General features: G+C 35.7%; 1 protein-coding gene across 1 annotated transcript in view; it reads left to right on the top strand.

Moving 5' to 3' along the window:
• Positions 1 to 2,610: 2,610 nt before the first annotated feature.
• The window catches only part of LOC102692193 (serine/threonine-protein kinase 32B), a 135,299-nt gene continuing 111,496 nt past the window's right edge, over positions 2,611 to 26,413 (top strand). The window contains exons 1-2 of the mRNA XM_069190296.1: positions 2,611 to 3,141; positions 25,180 to 25,235. Of these exons, the coding sequence (XP_069046397.1) occupies positions 3,090 to 3,141; positions 25,180 to 25,235 (108 nt within the window). The 5' untranslated portion in view covers positions 2,611 to 3,089. The remainder of the gene's footprint in view (positions 3,142 to 25,179; positions 25,236 to 26,413) is intronic.

Raw genomic sequence — 26,413 nt, 5'->3', positions numbered from 1 at the left:
GTCTGATCATGTTTCTAGATGTTCAATATACAGTATAAAACGGGTTGCACGTGAAGAGAGACAGGAGGTTGGGGCTTAATAGTCTAAATTTTGGTGATATGGAACAATGTTCCCTTCCTACCACTCACCTAAAGTGAGAGTGGTTTGAAGCCCAACCATACATGTCTATGCAATTCCTCCCTCCATACTCTCCAGTCCTTAACTCCATCAAGCAGTTCTTGTTGCCTGGCGATGGAAGGCCTACAATAAACATCCCTATGACCAAATGTCACTACTAGATGCTACAAATGTAGCTTTTCAGGAGATCTCTGTAAGGGACTGCCAGGGGTGGTCCAGACATGCCAGAGGTCTTTCCCTCACTGCATTGCCAGGGAAACCATGCTGTGTGGTGTTGATAAACATATGGTACTGTATGTGGCCTGACGTGCATCATAGAATGCACTAAATGTATGCTTTTTTCCTATTTATTTTTTATAGTATCATCATTTGTTTTCTAGCTATATGCTTTGTTATAGATTTTATTTTGTTTTTTTATTTGGAAAATACAGTTAATGTAGACTTACAGTATTTTTTTTGTTCAAGCACTTTTGATTGGTAAAATCAATATCTTCCAATTCCAATTCTTCCTCTCAAGTCTCAGTTATGAGTATTTGAATACATTGGTTTCCATTTATGTTACTAAATATTTCCATTTCATATGGTTACATTATCAATGAGCAGGTCACAGTAAGATCGCATGTACAGTACCTTTAGTTGCATGTAGTTCTGATGATGATAGTGTTTACTGTTCCTTTTTTAAGTGACTTGTGCAAAGAGCTATTCATCAGATGATGGGTTATATTGTTTTGATTTTAACATTTCTAGTAACTTTTGTCTTTTTCACAGTGTGTCATTTGGACAACACAATTCATTTCTGGGGGCTGAGTTTAATGTTTTGATTTTTATGTGACTTCTGTTTCAAATATTGTGCTCAACCAATAGAAATAAACAGAAGCAAGAGAATGTAGATAAGGGATGAATACTCAAATTGGAATGATGTAATTAGTGGAGTACCACAGGTATCTGTACTAGGACCGCTGCTCTACAGAAAAGATATTGATGATCTGGAATTAGTCCGTACAAGAACATTCAAATATATTCTTGGGCTTAATGGAATGTCAGGTATTGACAGACAGAGGTAACTAAGCCTTTTTAGTTTTGAACACAGAAGACTGAGAGGACATGATACAAGTGTTCAAAATCCCCAAAGGCATTGACAAAGCCAACCCAGCAGACTTAATCAGAATAAGCAACGGTTCAAGTGAAACACAAACCACACAACACATATGGGAACTATGTGAAAATACATTTAAAACTGAAAAAAATTATTATCACGCTATAATGTGTGTCACTTTCCCTGTAAAAGCTGAACCTGTTAATATATGACTTTTTGTTCATATAATGACATATTGTTCTGTAACGCAAACGGCCACCATTGCAGATTGTTCGAGCCGGCTTACCAGCGTGGTGACATCACTGCCCTTCCCTGTGAATAGCAGGGACCGCAGCCGTTGGGCAGACGGGAGATTTCCCGTTCAATGGGCTGTGTCCCTGTTGAGCGACGCCAGAGACCTGCGTTTGGGTCCCCGACCGTAGGGAGCCGACTTGAGGTGGCAGAGGCGAGGGCGCATACCCACGTGAACTCGAGGACGCTACAATACAATATAATGTAATGACATGAATGTAACAAATGGGGACACAGTGGCACACTGGTTACCATTGCTGCTTTGCTGTGCTGGAGGCTCAATTCTTGGGGTGCTAACTGTATGGAGTTACTCCAGATACCTCCCAAAGTCCAAAGACATATACAGCATATAGGATAATGTGTGTCCTGCAATGGACAGGTGTCCCATCTAGGGTGTATTGTGTCTTGCGCCCATTGCTTGCTGGAACAGGCTCCGGCTCCCCTGCAACCCTGTATTGCATAAAGCAGTTAGGAAATGGATGGATGAACATTAATCATTTTTTAATGAGGAAATAAAAAGGTGTTTACCATTCAGTTACTTTTGTTAAATAAACACATTAAGTGCAAAACAATAAGAACATTAATTCAAAATTAAGTAATGTTAAGTAATGAAGTTTCTTTTACATAGGCAGCAATAAAACGGGCATCAAACAGCTCGGACATTTATATTTTAAAAAGAGAAGTTAACTGAGAAAAGCAAAGCTGACCAGTGTGATTTACTTCTTTGAGTTCTGATGGATTTAGAATGACTGCTTAGTTTTCAGTTGTATTTGTATTTCTTTGAGTTTGAAGATAAAGATCTTGTCATGTTTTAAATACTGTACATAAAAATCTATACACAAGTCTGTGCGTGCTCTCAAATTCCGCCATTAGCGCACAAACTGCGTTAGTTTTGATTCTCAGCAGTAATAAGGGAGAAAGGTTTCTTTATTTAATGTAATCAGCCAGTAGCCACACGTGTTTTCCTTGCTCAGTCTAGCAGAATATCAATTATGTATATTTTGTCATTCTCGCTCAAGTGTGTAAAAACCTCTCTGATTTTCCAGAAGGTCTCTCGCTGCCTCTAAGGGTTAATCGGCAGTGAAGCCGCTTTCACACCACCTGCCAGTTGGGTTTCCATAATTTCCTTTATCAGCGTATCAGTGTTTGAGAAAGAAGTGTTTCAGTCGTTTCAATGAATTAGATCCTGCAGGGTATCTACATTACCTTTCCCTTGCAGACAATTTCTCATGAAAAATATATCAAATTAGTCGCTGACTACATGGACTTAAAAGGTATATTTATTGTTTTTGTTTCGAAGGAGAAATTCAAACATTAAGGTTTGCTTTCACTCGTTTTCCTTTCAGATGCTTAGTGGAGAAGATTTAGAATCGCATCTGGTTTAGGCTTATAACAGACTGTGGTTCGAGACCATGGATGAAAACGCGTGGCTTTGTCATTCTTTGTAACAATCAACGAAAGGAAAAAAAAAAACAATCGAATGTGGAACTTTTGCTTAAAAGAATAAATATATATATTTCCCGTGGGATGCTCGTGGCTGAAATAACAGAAGATTTTCTTGGGGTTGTGGAAGAAGCTCCGGAATATGGGCGCTAATCACTCCCACAAAACTCCAGTGTTTGACGAAAACGAAGATGGTAAGGAGCTGTCCAATGTACTGTTTCGATGAAGTGTATCGTGCATGCGCTTTCAAGTTGTGATGTTTTAAGTTTCTACCAAAAACTAATTTATTTTGCATTTAAATCTCTCTACCGGACTTTTTTTTGTAACAATACTACCTGTTCTGCTTAGTACGGTTAAATAGCGATATAACAGAGAATTGTTACCTTTTTGTTTTACAACAGGTTAGGACTGAAGACTGTGTGTAGTGAATTTACGTAGTGATACTACTACTGGATCTGCTGGTCGTTATTAATTTACATTATTGGAAATGAACATGGAATTAACAAAATGGGTTATGTCTTAAGCGAAACCGCACAACCAATCCTTTACGCGTGCCCTTTCGCAGATCTTAACATTAATGCCTTACGTTCACGAAACCCCTTCACTAACCTAGAGACACGTAACTTGCTTTGAATTCGATGTTTCTCGTTGTATATTAAAGCCGGTGTTTTTATATGGTAGTGGTAATTACGATATTTTATTAATTATTCTTCAGTAAGATCACTTTTGTCATACGTTTACCGTGTACTACAATTTCAACTTGTTATTTGTATGTCCAGTATTTTCACGTGGAATATAAACATTTTGCGGGAGCTTTCAGTATACCTTCAACAATAAGAACCGATAATCTCTGATTTCCCAGAGTAGTATTTTATCTCCCCTAACAGAAAAATAAATCATGTTAAATTAGATTCTGTCAACTATCAGGTATTGTGAAATAAAGGATTTAATATAGAGGCTTTCACTCTAAAACTGTTTCACTGTGGAGGAGTCTATTATCAACCGGTGGTCAGTACTGCCATACCTATTCTTCGTTTGAGATATGCAGTTGACCTTTACAATTAACGAACCTAAGTGTAATTACAAATAATATTAGACTAAATAAAAGCATAACAACGGTGATGACAGACATGCAGTTACTAAACATTAGCTTTCCTTAGAAAGGGTTATGTCATTTTATAATATCCAATTGCTTAACAGCTTGTATTGTTTCTACAATTACTGCATTGTTTCTAATTGTACTACTGTAAGTCAACAAAACATCACTGAGAGGATTGTATTAAATGTTGTAAATTACACTATAAACTATTCTAATGCAGTACATCAGTGCCTCAGCTTACAAAACTCCTGGATTGCAGATGTCATGAAAACAACAGATCTATTAAGACATCACCAGAGTTGAACCACAGGAAAATACTGATTATTTCTTTCAAAGCAAATACTTACGATAGTAGACCTTATTAAATAGCTTTGGAACTGAAGACAAAATGCATCGTTGTAGTTTGTTGAATTTTGTAATACTGGATAAATATCCAACATTCTAGTATTATAAACATGTCATTTAATGTATATAATGACCTTTTTATAAATGTATATGTGTATATGGGCTTTACCAAATGTGATGTTATATACATCACAATTCTTAAAGTCCATTCAAAAGATAATACAATGCACTCAATGTGGTTCATTTGTCAATATAGGGAAATGCTAATCTCTTTATATGTCAAGGAATCCTGTTGTGTCATGCCTGATTTTTTTCAGTTTGGACAAGCATAAAACAATGTTGGCAGCATGGTGGCACAGTGGTTAGTATTGCTCCCTTGCACCACTAAGTCCCTAGTTCATCTATCTGTGTGGAGTTCCTAGATCTTCCATGTGTTTGCAAGGGTTTCCTCCCACTGTTGAAAGACATACTGGCAGCTTAATTAGCCCTGGGGTGAATGCTTGTCTGCTCAACGATGGACTGATATCCCATTCACAGTGTTCCCTGCCTTCTTAACCCTTGCTTGTTGGAATATGCTCCTGCTCCCTTGGGACCCTAAATTCCTGAATTGGAAGAAGCACTTAGAAAGTAGATGGATGGATAAATATATGTGCACTTATTATCAGCACTCTGACAGTTATATAATATTTAGGTAACCTGCTTTTAGGGATCATTAATAGGATGCTCGTCATTTTAACTATGGGCATTAACACTGACCATAAATGTAAAATGATTTCCGATATTGATATTTGATATCAGTATCATAACATGATATTTCTGAAGTACATTGTTAAAAGTGCACTGCGTATTATTAGTATGACTGGATGTCCCCAAGCTGCATGTTGCAATTGGCTGATGATTGGGTGTGTTTGAGTTTGCCCGTCTATCCTCAGCCTGTTATACAACAAAAATCTCAGAAATCTGGCTGAGCTGGCAGAGTTGTCGCATCATTCTTCCAAAAGATGCTAACACTATTGTGGGCACCATGGTCTTGCTATGTGAATAGGAAGCAGATGGCTCTCTGACACAAGACACCAGGTGCGGTCCTTATCTCTCTTTTGCAGGCAGCTGTAAATCTGAGCTGACTAATTAATCAATTAATAAATTGCATTGGTATAGTGCTTTTCACCCCAAAGGATCCCAAAGTGCTTCACAGTTAAAATAGAAGCCATTTAAGCTATTACTAAAGTGCAGCACCCATCTGAGAGGTGTACAGCCTCTATATTGCACCAGCATCCATTCTACACAGCACAACTGGGTTAAGAAGTGACACATTACTTCACAAATTGATTTTAGGGGTAATTTAGCATACTAGATGCTAAATTAGGACACATGGATTAATCACCTTACTCTTTGGAATAGCGTTATAGGTTCTTTAACTACTAAGCAGTCAAAACCACAGTTTCACATCCCATTCATATGGTGACGCCTCTTACAGGACAGTGGCTTCAAACTCAGAATACAGGACGCTTGTTGTGTAAGTTTAGCTACACTATATACAACAGTTAATAGTTTGGAATTCCATGTTTCATATCACATTAAAACACATAGCTGCATAATATTTATTTTAAAGTACTTGCATTACAGCTTACACTATTAGATATGTTAAATGCATGTTAACTACGTCTTTCGCATACTGTAGTTTTATACAAATGTGACAATCTCCAATACATTTTTCAAAACTCATTTTACTCCCACATACAGTAGGTATAACATGAATTAACATTCGGTTGCTTGAAGGGTGTGAGGTTAGTGATAACAATTAACCCCTGTCCAAACCTATAGATTATGGACAACATTTCAAAACTACAAAAAGGATGTTCTCCCCTTTGAAACTAGCAACAGATGTTTGCACATATTAAAACCTTATTGAAAAGCTTTTATAGCCTGAAGTAATAAAAAACATCCGTATTCAAAGGAGTTTTTCAGAGCAGAATTGTGTACGCAGCATGTTCAATTTATGAATGGTCTGCATTCTGTTATTAGATGAACAACAATCTTGATTTGGACAGTAATGACTAACATTATTTCATCAATAATATTCATTCTGTTTGTACATATCTCCGTCATCTTGAAAAATATATTTTCTTGCATTCTGTATAAAACACATTGAAACTCATAAATAATACAGTTTTTCCTTCTCTTATGCTCTTAGGACCTCTGGGTGCACTACCCCAACCCTAAAATAACCTGCCTTGAGACTGTACTGTCTTTATCTCTTGTCACCAACCATCCCTGGGTCAGAAAATGATGAGCTAAGAGTTAAAAAATTATGACATCTGAGGGAGATTCCAGTAGCTATGAATGCTCCTGGATTTTTAAGTGGACAGATTGTCAAACTGCATTATCTCTGGCAACATATCCGTGTCACCTCATTACTGGTCTTTCTGTTCTTTTTATGGTAAAACAGTAAGACTTCAGACAGCTGAGTGCAAAGGTCACGTTTTTAAAAATTGCATTATTTCAATTTCTTCAAATTATCTGTTACCGTTAAAGATTCTGGTACAATTAAATGTATTTCAGCATTTTTACTGACATAGTCTAAAAAAGCCATGGACTTGAATTTTACTGGATAGCATTTGGAGCACAGGACGGACACCATAAGGGCAAAGATGATTCATTCAAAGATGAGCTATGTTATTATTCCAGTCAAATTCAAATCTGCTGCACTGGCATGACAAAAAAAAAATGTTTCCAAACCTTCATTTATGCAGTGGAAATGAGATAACACACAACCAATCTTTTTTTAGAAATGGATATACCAATAACCCTTCCTCAGTAAAACTGCACAGTAACACATTCCTTCCATCATTAAGGAATGCATTATGCCCTACCAGACGCTATTAAGGAACATAGTTATCTATCCCAATGAAGTGGCACAATAGCTCTCTACAATAGTTAAGGAACATCTTGACTCTCCCCTTCAATATTAAGCAACATAGTAATTAATAATCTACAATGGATTATCAATTTGTATTGTTTGCACTTTACTTCTTGATATGTTGAGTGATATGAGTGATATGTTTCATAGAGCACATTAGACAATGTTGCAGACTAATTTCAATGGCTGGAAAACAACACCAAAATTATATTTGTCAATTATAGTACTGGTAGTTTCTAGTCAATACATATTGAAGGTAATTTCACATCAAAAGAAACAGCTCGTTAGTAAGGTTAATAAATATAGGGTTTTCTCTTTTCCAAATCCTTTAGTAACAGCTGATATTTACTGTGTACCTTCACTGACATGTTGTATACTGCTCTCTCATCATTAATTGTACAATAAAGGTAGAATAAACATACATTTGTAGGTATACGATGGGAAACACTGAGCCCAAAGAATTTATCTATCAATAATTCAGTGACAACATGGGCACACACATCACCACAATTTTGATACTGCCAGTACTTCCTAGCTCTTCCACGCTGTTCCTGTTTTGAGGAAGATTGCACAGCCTTCTTCATTCTAAACTGCTCTTCACTTGGCCGAACTCACACACAAGCTCATTAAATCCTCCCATCAACTCTTCACTCTCTGTCCTCAATAACCACCCTCCATGTCACCCAATTCACCCTCTACACTAAAATTACTACAACACCACGAGGCACTGGAATATTCAGCTCTATTAACCTTATGCCAAACAATTCTCATATTTCCTTCTGAGTTCTTTGCTTTCACTCTTTGCCAAGTGCCAGATCTTTACTAACAACCCGTAACTTTTCCCAGCACATCATGTTTGGCCTGGGATGCCTCTCTTCAATCGACGCTCATCAAACACTCTGAGACTGCCTGTCTGCTAATGGCAAGACACAGAGAGCACTCAGGACTCAACCTCTGCCTCACTGTGTAGATCTTACTATCAACAGGTGATCATTTCGGCTCAAGGCCACATCATTTGGCCTATGTTTTGTGCCAAGATGAGGAAGCCATCTCTCGCTACCTTACATGTTCATATTGACTCGTCATTGTCCCATTTTCATCTTGTAGGCCATGAGGGGAAGCAATAAAAAAAGAAAATAATGTCAGGATGTATAGTTAAAAGTGTAGGATTTAAACCGTGGGGTTGGATGTTAAAAATATATCTTCTGCTAATAAGACTTCAGTTAAAACATGTAGTGTACAATTTTGTTTATCACATTAAAAAAACACACATGGTTGCTTTTGAATCAAAACAGAACATTGAAGAGCAATGCTATACATTCTGTCGTATACTGACAAGTTATAATGACCGAACCTCTTTAAAAGATGGCTATGAGGTAATCTGATTTCAGTATTCAAAATCCTCAAAAGCACTGACAAAGGCAAGTTGAAAAGGATGACACAAGTGGAAACTATGGGAAAGTGCATTTAAAGTTATGAACAGGAAGCATGTTTTTACCCAGCGATCGTGGGAGTCTGGAAGAAGCTCCCTCACCATGTGGTCAAAGCTGACATATCTGCTGGACCAGAACCACTGACCACTTAACAGCAACCAAACAATCTAGATGAGCTCAATGTCCACTCCTCTTTTGTAGCCTTTCTTATGTTTTTATTAACATGTAAAATGTTGTTTTTTCTCTTACAATTTCACTCAATATCTTCTAGTGTATGCCATTAGTGAATACTAAAATAAAGAACCTTTACATGAAGAAAGTTGAATATAGATATAGAAAACTGCAGTAAAATACCTTGCCTTTCTCAATTTCATTACAGATTAATTAAAAATGGCCATTTCCATAGATATAGGACAAGAAATGTGATGCTCTTTCAATACTGTCCCAACAGCTGCATTGATAGGAAATAATCAAGAATAAAAAATATCATTTCTGTTCATATGATGTTTTTCCCTCAATTCAGCATAGAGAGTGGGAGGCTATAACTTCAGAAGAGTATAAAAAATGATTAAATTCTCCCTCAACTTCACAGAATCTACAGTATTAGAAGACACTGATCGAGAGGCTTTAGTTGATGGGCAATGTAATTTAAAAAAAAGATGTCAAAATATGAGAAGTTTCCACAGTTGCAAATAAAATGTTTCCTCCAATACCTGAATAGAAATCTGCAGGAAGTGTAGTGCCAAATACAGTAACTGCTGCTACTCAGCATCTGCGGAGAATTACAAACTACCTTCAAAAATGCCTTAATCCCTGCAATGATTTTATTGTAGGCTCTGCTAAGGAAGCTTAAAAGAAAATGGTTACTGTTGAGCATAAGTGGTGTGAAAGTATGATACAGTAAATAACTGTAAGGGAGGCTACTGTATACATACATGTATATTTATTTTGCTGTTCAGTATCGTTCTTTAACAACCTCCGACATATAAAAGAGTGTATGCATTTTTGCCAGTCAGATGAGTACTTTGAGCTTTAAAATGAAAAAGACTGATATTTCAAGTGTATTAGTTCTTAAGATAATACTGTGTGTTGCGGCACAATGTTTTAGTTTTTCTTTAAGCATTCACTTACATATATAGCACCTTAATACAGTACTTCTGTTTATCTCATAGAGCTGTTCTCAACCTATCCTTATAAAATTATGACTTAACTTTATAGCATAGGTATGAGGTTAGATGAATAGCTTAGTATAGAAGTATAGATTATTGTGTCCTGAAACCTAGTGTGTGTTTTAGCTAAGAATGTGGTTTCTTTTTTAAAGAAACTGGTCTAATGTCACTCAAGGTAAAACATGTGTTGCCATGTTGAGTTTGTAGTATAATTTCTATGCTGCAAGTATAAGAGTATGCTGGTTTCAATAAAGATGGAGATTTTTCTATCATTTGTGCATTTTTACATCTATCTGGGTCAATTATTAGTTGTGCTAATGAAGAAAAATGAGCTCACTTTCAGTTAGGCATACTGACATCTGTTTGGATAAATAATTCAGCATTATTTTCATAAATACCATACATTTGGGATATTCTCACATGTGGAATTTTTAAGCCAGCCCAGGAGACTTGAATGAGGTGCACTGTAGTGTGTTGCCAAGAAGATGACTCTGTACAGTTATTTCATAGAAGTAATTAGTAATTAGTAATGCACTGTTATTTGATTAAAATTTAAAACAATGGAACTTAGATAACTAAGGTAAGAAGATGAATGATATAACAATACATTGTATGACTCTGACTATGATAGGTATTTTGTAACACAACTGCTGCACTATTTTAAGAGGCAAGCAAATAAAAGACTTTGTATTTAACTGAGGCCTAGAGCCTAACATGTCAAAGCAATTCCTGATGATGTAGTCACAGGACAAAGGATAAAATAACGTATTGGTAGGAGATTGTAGTCTTGCCTTAGAGCTGGATTAGACTCAGTGTATAGGATACAAGTGATGATTTCTAATACTTCATTTTTTCACTTTAATTCAACCAGTAAGAAAAAACAGTGCCTTTTACATATTGTAAGATTCTTACAGAGATACTTGCAGTTAGTTATAATAGCCAATAATATACTGTACATAATACAAGGAAGAGTTTTTCATCCTCATTGGAAACTAGAAAATGTACTTGGTTAAACAGTTTTAATATATGACTTGGAGCTGTACGTTATCTAGGAAAAAGATTTGCGCAGTGTCATCATTGTTTCTCAATGGGAGAGAGAAAAGTCTGCCAGATAGCAGCAGTGGTGGGAATGTCAGAAAACACAAAAAAAAAAATTTGTATTAAAAAGAAAGTTGAAGAGATAGCACAAGGACTCAAATAAAAGCCCTGAAGACAGGCAGGATAAAATGACATACCAAGTCAGTTAATCAGTTGGAACCTGGTACTAATAAAACCACATGAGATGTTGTGCTTATATTCAAGTGGCTAAAGAGTTATGAGAAAAGCTACACTTATTCTTTTCAAAAAGGAATTTAAATTTGAGGAAAACATCATATCATATTTCCACAAAAATTATTGTATAAATTCTAAAATAGCAAGTTATGAACTTAAAATACCCCCAAGTAAATGTAAAGTCACAGGATGCCAGTCCATTGCAGGACTCACACAGACACAGAAATGCACTCACGCCAGGGCCAATTTTCCCAGACACCAGATAATTTACCAGTATGTTTTTGGACTGTAGAAGGAACCAGAGGCCAGGAGGAAAACCATAAAAACATGGGGAGAACATACAAATACCACCCAAATAGCAGCCCAGGTCCAAAATTGAAAAAAAAAATTAAAACTATACCAAAACCAATGTGTTTCATTATAGACCAAAGCATATCTGCAATAATTAACATTAATGTCCCGAAAAAATTAAAATATGGAGATGGTGCTTTAAAATCTAACATCTGAAGCCTCTTCAGTGAGTCATAGGTGAGTTTCCCATCTCACACAGATGCTGATATCACCTCAGTCCCTAATATCCTGTTTCTAGCATCAGAGACCAGAGTGACAAGTCATGTAGAGACAATACCCGGCCACGTGAACAGCTGCCCAGTAACAAGGTGGCTTCAAAATAGTTCCCCCAAGAAGAAGGAAGTGAATGTTTATAAAAGAAAAAAATCTTTTTTTTTTCTTTTAACATCAATACTAGTGCTTTTTTTCCCACTTGTTCATTTAAATTAAGAGTGTGACTGGACAGTTAGGTATGCACTCACATGTTACAATGTAGCTAAAAGGATACAGGACCAGCAATAGTGCACTATGTTACAGTTTTATTATTATCATATGCTAAAAATGAACAAATTACATCCATTTTATAAGTACTGAATCAAATACAGCGCTGCTGGAGGAACCAGAGTCTGTCCTGGCAATCAGTGGGTGCATCAGCTTCAATTCATAGGTTTCACTGTATTCTGTTTCTGTGTTTGTCCTGATGCATGAATAACAGAAGCTAAAATTAATGTTGGCATTTCATTCAGTGTGTAAAAAAGGCAAAACCTCAGCAATACATTTTTTTACCGAAAGCATCCAACAGTAAAAAGGAAATCCCACCAAACATTGATAACCAAACATTAATATCTCTAGAAAATACTTTAGCAGGTATTGAAAACAAATGAAGACATTTTGCTTTTCATGATGCTATGGTTATCAGTGCTATTCATCCAAAATAGCAAGGCAGGATACACCCTGGACAGGATAATAGTCTATCACACACACACACTTATATCAGGGCAAATTTTCCCAGAAGCCAATTAACCTACCAGTACAGTATATTATTTGACTGTGGGAGGAAATCAGAGCACCCAGAGGAAATCCATATGAACACAGGATAAACGTACAAACTCCATGCAGATAGCACCCAAGGTATTGAATCCGGAGCCCCAGCACCGTGAGGCAGCAATGTTAAACACCACGCCACCATGATGTCCAGAACAACTAATTTAACAAATAATGTCACCATAACTTGTGTGGCTTTTACTCAGTGATGATTTGGAGAATACAAATAGTTAGGCTTGAAAGGAATCTATTAATAATGTTTGTGTACATTTTTCTGTCTCCATGACAATATGGAACAAGTAATAAAAAAGCAATTGGACTGTGATAGTGATATAGCTAGAAGTATGGAATTTGACTCCCAAGACCTTATGCTTAAATTTGAACTGATTTAAAATATTGTGTTCCGTTTCAGCCACTTTACAACAAAAAGGATTTTACAGTCTTAGAAAGAGTTAGAAGAAGAGCATCAAGAACGCCTTCTGGTGTCGGGGGATTATCATTTACAAACATGCTAAAGGGACTAAATCTCTTCATGCTAGAAAAAAGGGGATTGAGAGGAGATATTGATCTGATCATGTAGAATTCTAAGGGGTATCGATAAGTTCAATTCAGTTTGCTATACTGATCTGAAGAGTGAAACAAGGATATGTGAAAACACATAGAATTGTAAAATGAATTTAGCTGGCACAGAGAGTACAAAAACAGTTATTTACACAAAGAGTTGTAAGTAACTGGAATACACCAGGCTTCACAGCTATGTGCTTCAAGTCCATTAACTAAGTAACTTAAAGAAGTACTTGGATGAAATTTTATCTATCACAATACCAAACAGATAAAATGTCTTCTCATCTTTTCTGTCTTTCTCATATTCTTATTTATCCCTGTTATGCCCTTAAAAATATGTCTGGGGTTGGACCAAAAGCCTCGACATAAAAAGAACACCTGAGAGATCGGATTCCCCTGGGAAAACAAATCAATTGTACTATCATTGCAAATCCAGGGCAGTCTTGTCTTCCCCCTTTAAATGCTCCCACCTCATCTACTTAATTAATTGGCAACACCTGGGAAAAGAAGCAAAAGCAATTAGAAAAAAAAACAACAACACTCCAACCAAGGACCGTAACAATTCCATCTATCCACCATGTTAAATTCATTGGTAATATTGCATATAACCTTTGGGTGTTTACACTACCACTATATTTTGCCAGCCATGTGAAATCCCATGTACTGAATCCGAAAAACACGAAAAAGGCTGAATACATTTGGGCAAACTGATTTGTTGGGCTTGTTACACCTAAGGATCAGATAGCAAAAGAATAACTTACTTTGGTAATTTCTTGTGTAACATAATGTATGATTGGACAGACATTTTCTATGACATACTGTTCTTTTGTTTTCCTATCAAACCTAAACTGAATTTACTGACCCCTTTCTTGTCATTCAAGAGATCCCATCAAATGCATCTAATGTCTTCTCAACTGTATTATAGTTTCTGATATAGAACTATATACCTAGGGTGTTATACTAAGGCTATTAAGCTCAGATCACTCATGACCTGAGCCAGAACTGAATCTATGTTGTTTTTTTTTTACATTGGCTTACAGAATCGTTCTGGGAGATTAGTCTATAATAGCACCATTAAAATAAATGAGGTCTGCACTCACAATGAACACAAGGGTTGATAGTGACAAAAACTGTTTGAACAGCAGAGTCCAGGCCTTGAATCACTTCAATGCATTCTCTCTTTCTTCTTAAATTTTTACTTCTTATTCATTACTAATTGAGCTTTAAAACTTGAAATAGCGAACGATAACAGAGGATATTAATACTGAAAAGGAAGAGGAGTGGTTAGCATTAATGTTTAAAATTATATGCTACAGTACTCATTTGCCCTTTAACTCTTATCAGAACTCTTTAATCTTTAATCTTGACAATGTTCTGAATCTGAATTTAATTATTGAAAATTTGGGGTACCTAGGAAAATATTAAACAGTATATAAAATGAGCTTTCTGTTAAATAGCAAATATAATCTTAGCTGTTTTTTCCTTGTTATCTGAATTCTACTTAAACGCAGGTACACTAACAGATGGCAATGTTTAGCCTGAAAATAGTCAGGTTGTTGCTAGGAGATTACATGCACTTGGTAGGGAATCAATTAGCAATGTCCTGGATGAGTTACCTTTGTCATTAAGCCTTGATATGGCAGGCCCAAAGGAGGCAAGATTATAAGAGGTAAATTATGTTACAAAACCAATTATGTACCCATCATGATTCAAAAAGTCTTCAGACACCTTTTAAAAAAGGAATATGCTTGCAGGAAAAATATATCAAGGGCCATTGATATACATTAGTTAATTTTACCTTTTAAATCAAACTGGAGACTTTGGCAAAACTCATCTTGTCATGTAATCTGTTTGGAAGACCTGTCAAGTACAGTTCATATTGCCGGTCAGCTGAGAGTTTATTAGGATCTTTGTCTAAAACACCTACAATTAGATTCTCAGGGCAGGTAATATACTGTAGCTTAATGTCAGAGCTGCATTTTCTTCTAAATAAGATATCTGTTAATATTTAAGTCACAGTCAGATCACGACTTTAACTGTAGACTGTTCAGGAGCACACATTATCTAAAACCATTCAATCACAGTCATTTTGGAATACATTCTGGTGACCTGCCAGTTCTGTGGTTTCAGGTCACTTTTCAATATATAAAACCACATTTCTGCTTGTCCCATCTCTTATTTTTTCTTTAGTCCCCAAGGGAGTTTTAGAAAGGAATCAAGGAAATACAATCCAGTTTTACAAGCCGATTCAGTTACAGAAGTGTCTGTATGGGGAGAGTATACTTTGCACATCATAAAGCATTATTTGATCTCCCATTTTTGTGCTGTACTGCATCAGAACTAGCTTTTGGGACTTGTACTGTATGTACAGCATTTATTAGTTCTATGGGAATGACCTATGGGAAAGGCTATGAGTCTATTTAATGATAACACTTTGACGTAAGTAAATTTTAAACTTTCTTGACATAACAAGGAAACATTACATACTTTACTAGTGCACAATTGTGCCTTTCTTGATAGTTCACTAATATTATTACTGCAAGTATTAAGAACATCCATCAGCCCAATTTTTCTAAAGTTGTGTTTCCTGTTTTGTTAACAATTCAGTTGTGCATCTCTTTTCTTAAGAGAAATAAAAGGTAATGTCCATCCAAACGTTTTGTTTAATTTGAATTTCACTTTTATTTGTGGATTCCATCTTATCCCTGGTTATAATACGCAAGAGGAAAATTGAGAATTAAGCACACATGATAAAGCTAATGTGGAAAAATAAGAGGTATTAACTGCAAGAATGTATATTTACAATATTCAATTTTATCATTGAACTAGAAAACATAACATACTGTATGTGAAAGATCTATGAATTTGTGCTGACATTTCAATTCTTTATCTAGATCATACAAAGCTTTGTTCCTTATGTTAAGCAGCAGGCAAACTGTTGAAAAATCAGCTTGGAGACTTAACACCCCTGCTCTCTCCACCAATTTCCACCCATATAAGATTTTGTGGGATTGATAAAATATATCCATCATGTGGAGGAAGGAATCTACATCAATATTTGTTACAAGCAGAACCTAAATTGTTTTATTATTAAACCATTCTGTAACTATTTCATAGTAATGATGACTTTAAGATTTAATGTTTCATTTAACTTAATATTTTCAGGTTTACAGATAAGTTAGAAGAAATGTTTACAGAAATGTTAGATTTTGTCAAGTTAATTGCTATTATCAATTTAGTTATTTATTGGAGATTAGACTTATGAGCTACTGATAAGATATCTCTTTTGTTAATTATGTTCTACAATTTACAATAGATAAGTATGCTCTCTGCCTATCATTTATTTTCAGTCTTAATTTGCATTCTACAGCCATTGGTGGTTATTTAAGTGCAACAGTATGATGCTTTTCATTTCTATCTTTGATTATTCAGTGCTCTCCAAAGATATTGGGATAACAATGTCAAAACCGTTATGTTTGCTTCTCCACTAAGCAATTGATATTTCTGATCATGTACTTAATACGAATGATATAAGCAATCAAAAATATGCATTTTATTTTTTGGGTAATTTTATGCAAATATTTGATCATATTAAAACAAAACATGCTTTTGTGTTTAGTCTAGTGATTTCTAGTGACCAGAAGTAATACATTCAGGTTAAAAACATCTTAAAGGCAGTATTTGGTTGCAATCACTAGAAGCAATAACTGCAGGAAGTCTGCAGTAAGCTCATCACCCATTATGCTTTTCTGTAGCCACTGCAAGTTTTTGGAGATTTTGTCATCCTCTTCTATTTTTTTCTTATTTGGATTTTATTCTTAAGATTGTATTGATGAACTTTTTCTCATGATGAACACATTGATTACTTAGGTCTTATGTTTTGGGTCATCAACATGCTGCACAGTGCCAGATGCAGCCCAGTTGCCCAATAGGCATGAAAGCATTTTCTTCTACATAAGCAGGAACTTCAGAATTAATTGTGCTGCTGCCATCATTATTTACATCATCAAGAAAGACGAGTGGGTCTTTTCTACAGGCAGACCTGCATGCCCTCAACTTGACTTTACCTTCACCGAGCTTCTCAATATGCCCACATGTGCAAAGTTGAGTTCTGGAACAAAGTTTTATGGACCAAGATAAACCATTGTCAAAGGTTCTTAAAATGAACCTTACACTTTTAAACTTTTTTATATGTTTGAAAGGTAGTCTAAAATTTAGATATGTGCTGAAATAGCCATCAAATATACATGCTATTGCTGTTCTTTACTGTGCCAATAGTGAACAGTAAGTGTGGCAGTAAGCAAAATGCTAATATTTTGTGAATATGTTAGAAAGACTTCTGTGCAAATTACTCACTCGTGAAATAGCTTGCTGTGAGCACAAATTAGTTGAATAAATTCTCTTATTGTTAGTTATAGGAAAAATGTTCTAAAGTTTCTGAAACCTGAACTTTATTATTGTTTTGATCACTGCATCAATGTCATGATGCTCTTGACTTTCAGTTAACGTTAATGAGTTATATACAGTATGCACTCTATGTCCAATGTTGTACAAAGATATTTAATTAATTAAGAGTCATCCCCTTGCAGACTTATTTTCAGAGCAGATCTATAACTAATGAATATCCAACCTGTAACTCTGAAAACAAACTTTTCAATTGTTTTTGTGTCAACATCAAAGAGAGATAATAAGATATTATGGAAGTGGACATATGACAATTCAGTAATATAATTGCAATTTAACAGGGTTAGCAGGAACTGGAAATCAACCAAATTAAAGTGTATCATGGTTGACAACCACTTGGATTTGAATGTCAAAGAAAATGTTCAAAGTGAATAGAATTGTGCATTCCATTTCCAAAAACATTTTGTTAATATTTTCTAGAAAGAAACATACATTGATTTTAGAAATATTTGACTTGATCCATACAGTATACAGTATGAGCAGGCAAACAAAGCAAGGTTCTTGTACATACTGTATAAACCAGGGGACACTAGTAGAAATGATGAGGAAGTACATTTAATATTAAAAACAGTAGGCAATTCTTTGCAATTCTTTACACAAAGGGTTCTGGGAGTATACAGTAGAACATGCTACCTGTCACGATCGTTACTCCTCCTCTTAAGGGCGCTCCAGCCCTTCCTCGTTCTGCCCCATTCCCCACACCTGTTCCTTATTCCAGCCCCTCTTTAGTTCCACCTTAAAGCCAGATGCAGGCGTTTGCCCAAGGCTTATCATTGATTTCCGCATCGTGAGAGCCCGGGGTCCTGCTGCGTCTGGCTCTGTTATGGTTTTAGTTTCCTGTTCCTGATTCCCTGCCCCGCCGGTCCCGACCCGGTTCTAACTTTGGATGGATTCCCTGGTCTTGGACTAAACCTCCTGTCTTGGATTCCCCCTCTGGATTTACCCTTGGATTGTTCGCCCTGGATTCACTCCCCCCGGACACCAGCACCGCATGGATGCGCCCCCCTGTCTCCTGACTGATTCCAGCATGATATTTTTCCCTATTGTTTCTTCGGATCGTGTAGTCCGCATAGGGCCCGGAAAGAACTGTTCCTGACACTACCCAGCCACGATATTCAACTTCTTTCAAGAAATCACTGGATTAGATCTTTGGATCAATTAGCTGTAGAAAAACCAAACTAGTTAGATAGGCCATGGGTCTCCATTTTGTTTGTGACCTTTCTTATGTTCTTTTAATCTTACATATTCTGAAGGATTTCTGTTAACAAATAATGCTAAATATTAACCCAAATATTGTGCTATAAACAGACATACTTAGATGATATGTCATATCAATGCTTTCCAGTCGTGGTCCTCAAACATCCAGTGTCTGCTGGTTTTATTCCAGATTTCAGTTTCATAACTTCTAGTTAAACTAAAAGTTGATTTCTGTTTTTCCCAATCAACTCATAAAAACTTTAGGTTTCAAGAAACGTTGGGTTTCCAGACACATAAGACAGAAAAATAGATCTAAGAAAACGTTTTGATATTATTTGGTGCTCTTCTTCTGTTTTTTCCACTTCTAAAGAAAAACATTTGAAAAACATCAGTTTGAACATACTCTAGGTAGTGCTGCACCACATTATGGCTTTATAAATATACATATAAATATATATGTGTGCATATACAATACATTCAGCAAATATTATTAAGTGAATATTTGCAAAGTCTCACGAACTGTATAAAGCATGCACACTAACAACAAATACACCCATTTCTTCTCAAGGAAAACATAAATAATGGGAAAAAATGTAAAAACGGAAAAACATATTTTCATATTTATCCTTGTGGTATATTAGTGATACCAGCATTTATCATTTGAGGACATATACTGTATATTGATGCAACTGTAATGGACAGTTTTGGCCATATAAGAGTACTATTATAAACCTTAAATCAACAGTCCTGAATGGGTTTATAATGGGTGTATACACTTCCTATCCCTCTTAACTGCCAATTCAGGATATGGCAATAAATATGTAGCTTTCTATATTACTTCTATGATCTTTTTATTTCAATAACATTAATTTTACTGTGTGTGCTGGATCTTTCCTACCTTACCACTAGAAAAAAACAAAGTATTCATTCTGTTTTAAAAAAAATAATTATCTTCTCCTGTCTGATAAATACAATGTTATGGATTTATGATATTTACTAAATTATCACTTAAATATCTTGACAAAGGATACAAAAATTGTTTGAAGTTTTTATGTGAAAATGTGCTGTTGCTCTTGGAAACAAACCACTTCACTTTAGTTTTGCAGTTGCTTAACAAATAGTGCTTAAACAGGCTTCCTGAAAAGGAAAATGTATGTGACAAATAGATAAATACAGGTACGTTATTTTTTTATGATAATATGCTTAATTGCACAAACCAACACTCCTAAACCACACAAAGGAAACACTGATTTAAAAACTTGGTACATACGGTATCTATTAAATTATTGTGTAATGAGAAGAACATTATAGCGTAGTTATTATATTGCTCTTTGTTCTGTTCTTCTTTTACTGTATATTCCTGAGAAATGAAACCTAACCAGATGCCAAAATTTGCCCTAAGATGGACACCTCGTGGCAAAAAAACTCCAGGAAAGTCTTAAACCATGTAGCGTAGGTGTCACGAAAGCATTCTTTCCAGACCCTATGCGGACGCAATCCGGAGTTGAGTGAGGAGACACTAGGGAGAAAAGCATGCAGGATAGGGGAATAAAAGCAGGGGGCGTGTCCAAGGAGCGTTGGTGGTCGGGGAAGGTGTAGCGAGGCAAACAATCTGGGGACGAGTCCAAAGAGAAGTCCAAAAACAGGGCAAAAGTCCATGGCCAGGTGATCCATCCAAGATAGGAGATTAAAAACCAGAACCGGGTCGGGACCGGCAGGGGGAACCGGAACCGGAACCCATGACGGAGCAAGACGCATCCAGGCCCCGTGCTCACATAATACGGGAACCAATGCAGAGCCCTGATTAGCATCAGCATCTGGCTTTTAAGGGGGATTTGAAAAGGGGCTCGAACAAGGAACAGGTGCGAGGAATGAGACAAACAAGGAAGGGCTAGAGCACCATTAAGAGGAGGGATTTGCGACTGTGAAAGTAGGACAGTACAAGATAAGCTGGTTAAGATGAGTCTCTCTTGGAATGAGGCACAATGTGTTGCAAAGGACAAAAAATACAGTATAAGGAAGAAACGCATAGTGGCGTCATGACCCACTAGGAATGAAGAAGATTAGAAGTAGTTGTACAGTGACCTATCAATCTCAGTGCAATATGAAATAACAAGGAAGTTGCCCACTTTCCAGTTAATTCATTTAAGTTCATTAACAATAAACAGTTTAAAAAAACATGTATTAATGTAAATTTAAGTTTTGTGCAAGAATATCACTTGGCTTTTCATTTTCTTGCTCCAGGCACTAAACTATCCCTCAACTTTAATGATGAGAGTACTGATCTAATTGCATCTAATTCTTCATTTAGACTCCATATCAGGGAATCCCAAGAGCTGGGACTATGACAGTATTCACATAATAAAATGTACAGTACATGGCAGGTTCAATGATCATCACATTCAAGCTTAGGGCTTCCCTATATAAGCTTTTAAATATTTAGAAACCTTTGAAATGGTCATCTTACACTCTGATCATATTTTCATTTTTTCCACATGATTTAGTATCATAAGCATAACAGGGAGCCTCCATTCAGAGAAGTGTCACTCACTGTATTTTAATCCTTTACTTGACTTTTATATTGATGGTGGGAGTGCCTGATATGTCTGACTAGAACTTTAAACAACAGCTGTGAACAGAGCACAATCCACACTAGCGTACTATACACACTCTCACAACTACTTCATAACAGAGAACTCTTACTGGTGATAATTGCATTCTCTAATGGTGTGCTAATGATGTGTTTGTTCTCCTCATACAGAAGTAGAGTATATTGCTCATGTTACAGTATGACTAAAACACACACCTACAATGTACCATGACATGGCAGACACTTATATCTTGAAATTCTAATTCTTGATGAGCACATGTTCGAGAAAATTGGTTCCTCGACAACTGATATGGCATTCACAAAAATAGTTTCTCAATATAAGATATATTTTGAGGTTTTCATAACCTGAGCAGGGCAGCACAGTGGTGCAGTGGTTAAAATTGCTGCCTTGTAGTGCTTGGGGCCTTGGGTTCAACCCCTGACCTGGATTGCTATCTGTGTAGAGTTTGTATGTTTGGGTGGGTGTCCTCACATAGTCCACAGACATGCTCATAATTTAATTGGCTCTGGAAGGGAGTGTGTACATCTTCCCTGAGTTGGACTGGCACCCATTTAGGGTATACTCTGCCCTGCTCCTGTTACTTGCCATGATGGGCTTCTACTCCCCCCTGAACCTGAATTGGAGAAGTAGGTAGAAAATGGATGGATGGAGAACTTGAGTGTACTTTTTCTCTGGGTTTCCCTACAGAGCAAATAGTCTTTACAAGTACTGAATTAATGTCTAGACAGATTCCTTCATATTAATTTCATTTTAGTTGACCTGTTGAAGCTTTATAAATACAGGCTTTTTTCTGTATTATTTGCTTTAAATGCAGTTACAATGGGGAAGGCATTGAAAACAGACTGATGTCCCAAAGTGGCTCTTTTTGAACTGCTTCTAAATAATTGCTGTGTTATTTTCTCCTTAAATAATTGCAAAAAAAATTCAGCAGTGGAATAATTGTTTTCCAATTTTAATGAGGGCAGTGAAAGACCTATCATCATGTCATGCTCATTTAAACATTTTTTGTTTCACACTGAATGTTTAAACCACTGTCCTTAAAGACTTGATGAAAGAAATTTCCCTTCTGTGAATAAATTATAACAATCCACTGAAGCCTAAGCAGCATAAAGACCTGCCTTCCTTCTCTGTGCAGAATTTTCAGAGCTTGTTGTCTAAATAGATAGTGGAGAAGAAGGATGATGAATGTTCTCTCCCTTTGTGGTACAGAGGAAGAACCCACAAAGGGAGCACGATGTTTTATTAAAATTAATAAAACGTGAGTGCAGTTTATTACATAGTAATACCATAGATTCGCTTTTATTGTAGCATGCATAAAGTCTGCTCCACTAACTGATGACAGTCAGTGAGGCTGAATTATAAAGTGCACATGAAAGCTAGATTTTAAATAAAAATGAATCATATTGTACTGCAATATACTTGTCTTGTCAAGTGTTCAAATTGATTCAACCACTGTTTAATTTCTAACAAGTATTCATTTGACCTTTCTTTTGCTTTGATCATATAGCTTAAATCATCATTTACAGTATGTGATGAACTATCCCTCTCTTGTGATCTCACTTATGTGTTTTAGAAGACTTGTTTTGGTAGTATCAATAATATAAGATAGTGAAAACATTAGTAAATGTCATTTTTTTTTTAATTAAAAAAGTTAAGAGCTAAGTAATAATATTTTCTTTATATTTTCACAAACATTTATTTGTTTTGCTAACTTGTACAAACACTAAATTTATTTGCCAATGAAATAATTTCATGTATAAATATAGCATTTAATGCAATCAAATCCAAAAATTCACACACATTATATACAGTGTGTATTTACAGTACAATGTAAAGTCAATGATGAATTTCATAATTAATGGTGTTGTACAATATGTATACATATTCAATGTATTTCATGAGACAGTGTAATTTCCCACCTAAAACTCAATTTCCAAAAGCAAACAGTCTTGTAGATGAGGGTCAATACAAGATGTAACATGATTCAGTTTCTAGAGTGTGTTGTCAGTTATTGTTGTTCAGGTTTAACTACGGTTTAAAATTTGTATTGTGTTCTAAAACTGTGCATGACTCATCTGAGGAAAATGGCTTCCTACTGTAAGCATAGAATGTTTCTGAAACTGTTCAAAAGCCTGACACAGTTGGTAACCGGAAACTCTATCATCTTACATAAAATTTACAGATTACACCTGGGCTGAAGGTTTAACAGTCCACCTTTGTAATGTTGTTATGTGCCAGAAATGCTTAGATAAGACTTGCTAGGTGTATGCTGGCTTCATCTTTACAAAATAAAATTAACCAGTAAATAATAGTTAACTTCTGTAAACTAATTTCCACAGTGCTGAACTGTGACGTCTGTGTCTATGATTTTTAAAAGACAAGTGGCTGTACTTGACATCCTTAAGGGATGAAAAAAAGTACCTTCCTCCCTCTCCACGACAACATGGGCATTATTTACATACTTCCTGTGATTTCTGTTCATTCACACATGTCTGGGCCCTGTCTATATTGAGGTGCTCCAGCATTATTGTTTGATGCTTTCAGGCTTATTCATGTTGGCAAATGTTTAATCCAGCACCACATTAAAGCCCCTTAACGTCCTTAAAAAGTCAAACCTTTTTTGCGCCTTCAAATACCCTGCCTTCATACTGGCGGTCCAACAGTCAATTTAGAATCGACAATATTGCTAAGGTATTTATATTAATTTTGTGTTTCAATAAAAGCTCAATTAACAGTTACAGAAAATGTCTTTCTAAAATCAATGATAATTTCCTTTGTTTTGTGTTTAAAAACAGTGAATTATCCTGACATCCATAAAAAAAAACTCCAGCCTGTAATTGTTTTCATCATCTTTCAAAAGTCTAATCAAGGTCATCTAATATCATCTGCACCCTTGATAACCAAACAGAATAGTTTTTAATCTTTAGTTTTGTCCTAGATCACAAAGAATAATCATGTGGTCAGAAAGACAATAGTCAGATGGGAGCCAAATGAATTATTAGTGATAGCTAAATCTAAGATGTGATAGTAATTATTTGGAATTGGATTGCATACAGACTATGTAGAACAAACCCAAAAGTGCTAGAAATTCCAAAGCTTGACAGATATGTTGACAACAAAAGTGAAAATTAAAATGAGCCAGAACTATTTTTTTTATTTGAATTACCACAAAAACATACACTATTATCCTTAAGAGGTCTATAATTTGTTGTAGTCAGCATATGCTGAGTAAAAGAAGTTCAGAACAAATAATCAAATGATGAGTTATCAGGCACAGTAATGAAATGGATGGGATGAATGACAAATGTGAAGATGCTCGTTTGATCCACTTTACTAAGAATAACAACACACAAAAATTAAAGGGCCCTAAAAGGATTATGGAATGTTTCGTGAAAATTTGGTGGAGGGCTGACCTTCTGGTCATAAAACGAGCCATCGTGTTGAGTGATTAGTGACAAAGAAGCGGCTCAGCTGCAGAGGTGGAGATGAGGTGGAAGTGGGAAGTAGAAGACTTGAGAGAGTGAAGGGGATCACGTATAGTATTTCGCGTTTTTTAGGAGAGGAAATGATAATCAGGAGTCATTGCTAATTACTGGCAGCAGAGTCTGATTGAACGTTGTTGTTGTCACCCCTCCCAAACCTTGGTTACAAACTCCATTTGGAGATTCAAGATCCTTTGGTTGCTAATATGTTTAACTGTGTGTGCACAGAATTTCATTGTGTTTAAAATATACCGAATATGAAAATCATCAAAAAAACATTGTTCTTTTTTGTCATTTGCAGTTAACTTTGACCACTTTCAAATCCTCAGAGCCATTGGAAAGGGGAGTTTTGGAAAGGTGAGTGGCATCAGGCTTTCATTTTCCTAAGATAGAAAGTTTAGTGTCCCAGCAAGTTGAAATCAGATTCATATTTTTGAGGGGAAGCATTTGCCTGCAATTCTGTTAGAGAATTTCCTTGCTATGGTTAATTCATGTTCTCATTCCTAAAAAACAATCAGAAAGTCTTCACAAAAAAATGTGGATCCTTTAAATTGATATTTACCACTAGACACTAGAATAGATATTCAAAATTCTGAATATCTATAAAATGCCTATAGATAATATATATTATTAGCAGCTGACATTAAAATTCTATAGTTTTTTTATATATTTGTAGAACCTTTAAATGAAATTATTTTGTGATATACTGTATATACTAATTTGATATATAGTGTTTTAAGAAAGATGCACACTATTCAAAATCACTACCATGGTTTTTATGTTGTTCATGTGGGGTCAAATCCACAAATCACTGCATCTGTTTATCCCAGAAAAATATGCTGATCATTTATTATAATTATTTTAGCTGGAAAGACAATGTTTTATTAAAACACTTTCCGAAGGAACATATGTTAGAGAAAAAACAGAAATTAACTAGGGAATAGGTTTGGATTGCTTATTTTAATGAGTTCTTCAGAAAACCAGACAATGTGAACACAATGTGGCATAGGAAGAGATTTCTGGAGGTAAAAGCTGGTCCACATGATTTAAACTTGCTGTGGGAGGCAGGCAGATTAGGCTGGTACCCTTTCATTTCTTCAAATTGAGTAGCTTATGGAAACTTCTGCTCCAGGCTCAATATTCCCTGTGTGCAACATTACACATTAAGTATCCTTTGCTGTTACTAGCACTCATGGCAGTACGAAAACATAATAATATAAAAAATGTTTAATAAAAAAACAGAATATTTACTTACACATAGCTTGAGGTGGAATTGCTGCTTTTTTTTTTGCTGGTTTGTTTTTGTCCTTTCTCTCATGGTTCCAAAGCAGATGGGGAGACTGCTGAATTTCAGAATTAGTGCCTCAGCCTCACTAAGTACTGTCTAAATGTTTTGACATAATCAAGACAAATGTTCAGCTAGGGGCAAAGGTTTTAAGTATTTACCAAGTGTAAGTGTCAACAAAGAGATCTGAAAAAAATGCTACCTAGGAATTACAGTATATAGCAAAACCAGTCATATGTTCCCTTTTTTA

This window comes from Lepisosteus oculatus, chromosome 1, assembly GCF_040954835.1.
Source record: "Lepisosteus oculatus isolate fLepOcu1 chromosome 1, fLepOcu1.hap2, whole genome shotgun sequence".
Taxonomy (NCBI): domain Eukaryota; kingdom Metazoa; phylum Chordata; class Actinopteri; order Semionotiformes; family Lepisosteidae; genus Lepisosteus; species Lepisosteus oculatus.
This window is presented reverse-complemented; position numbering and strand designations above follow the sequence as displayed.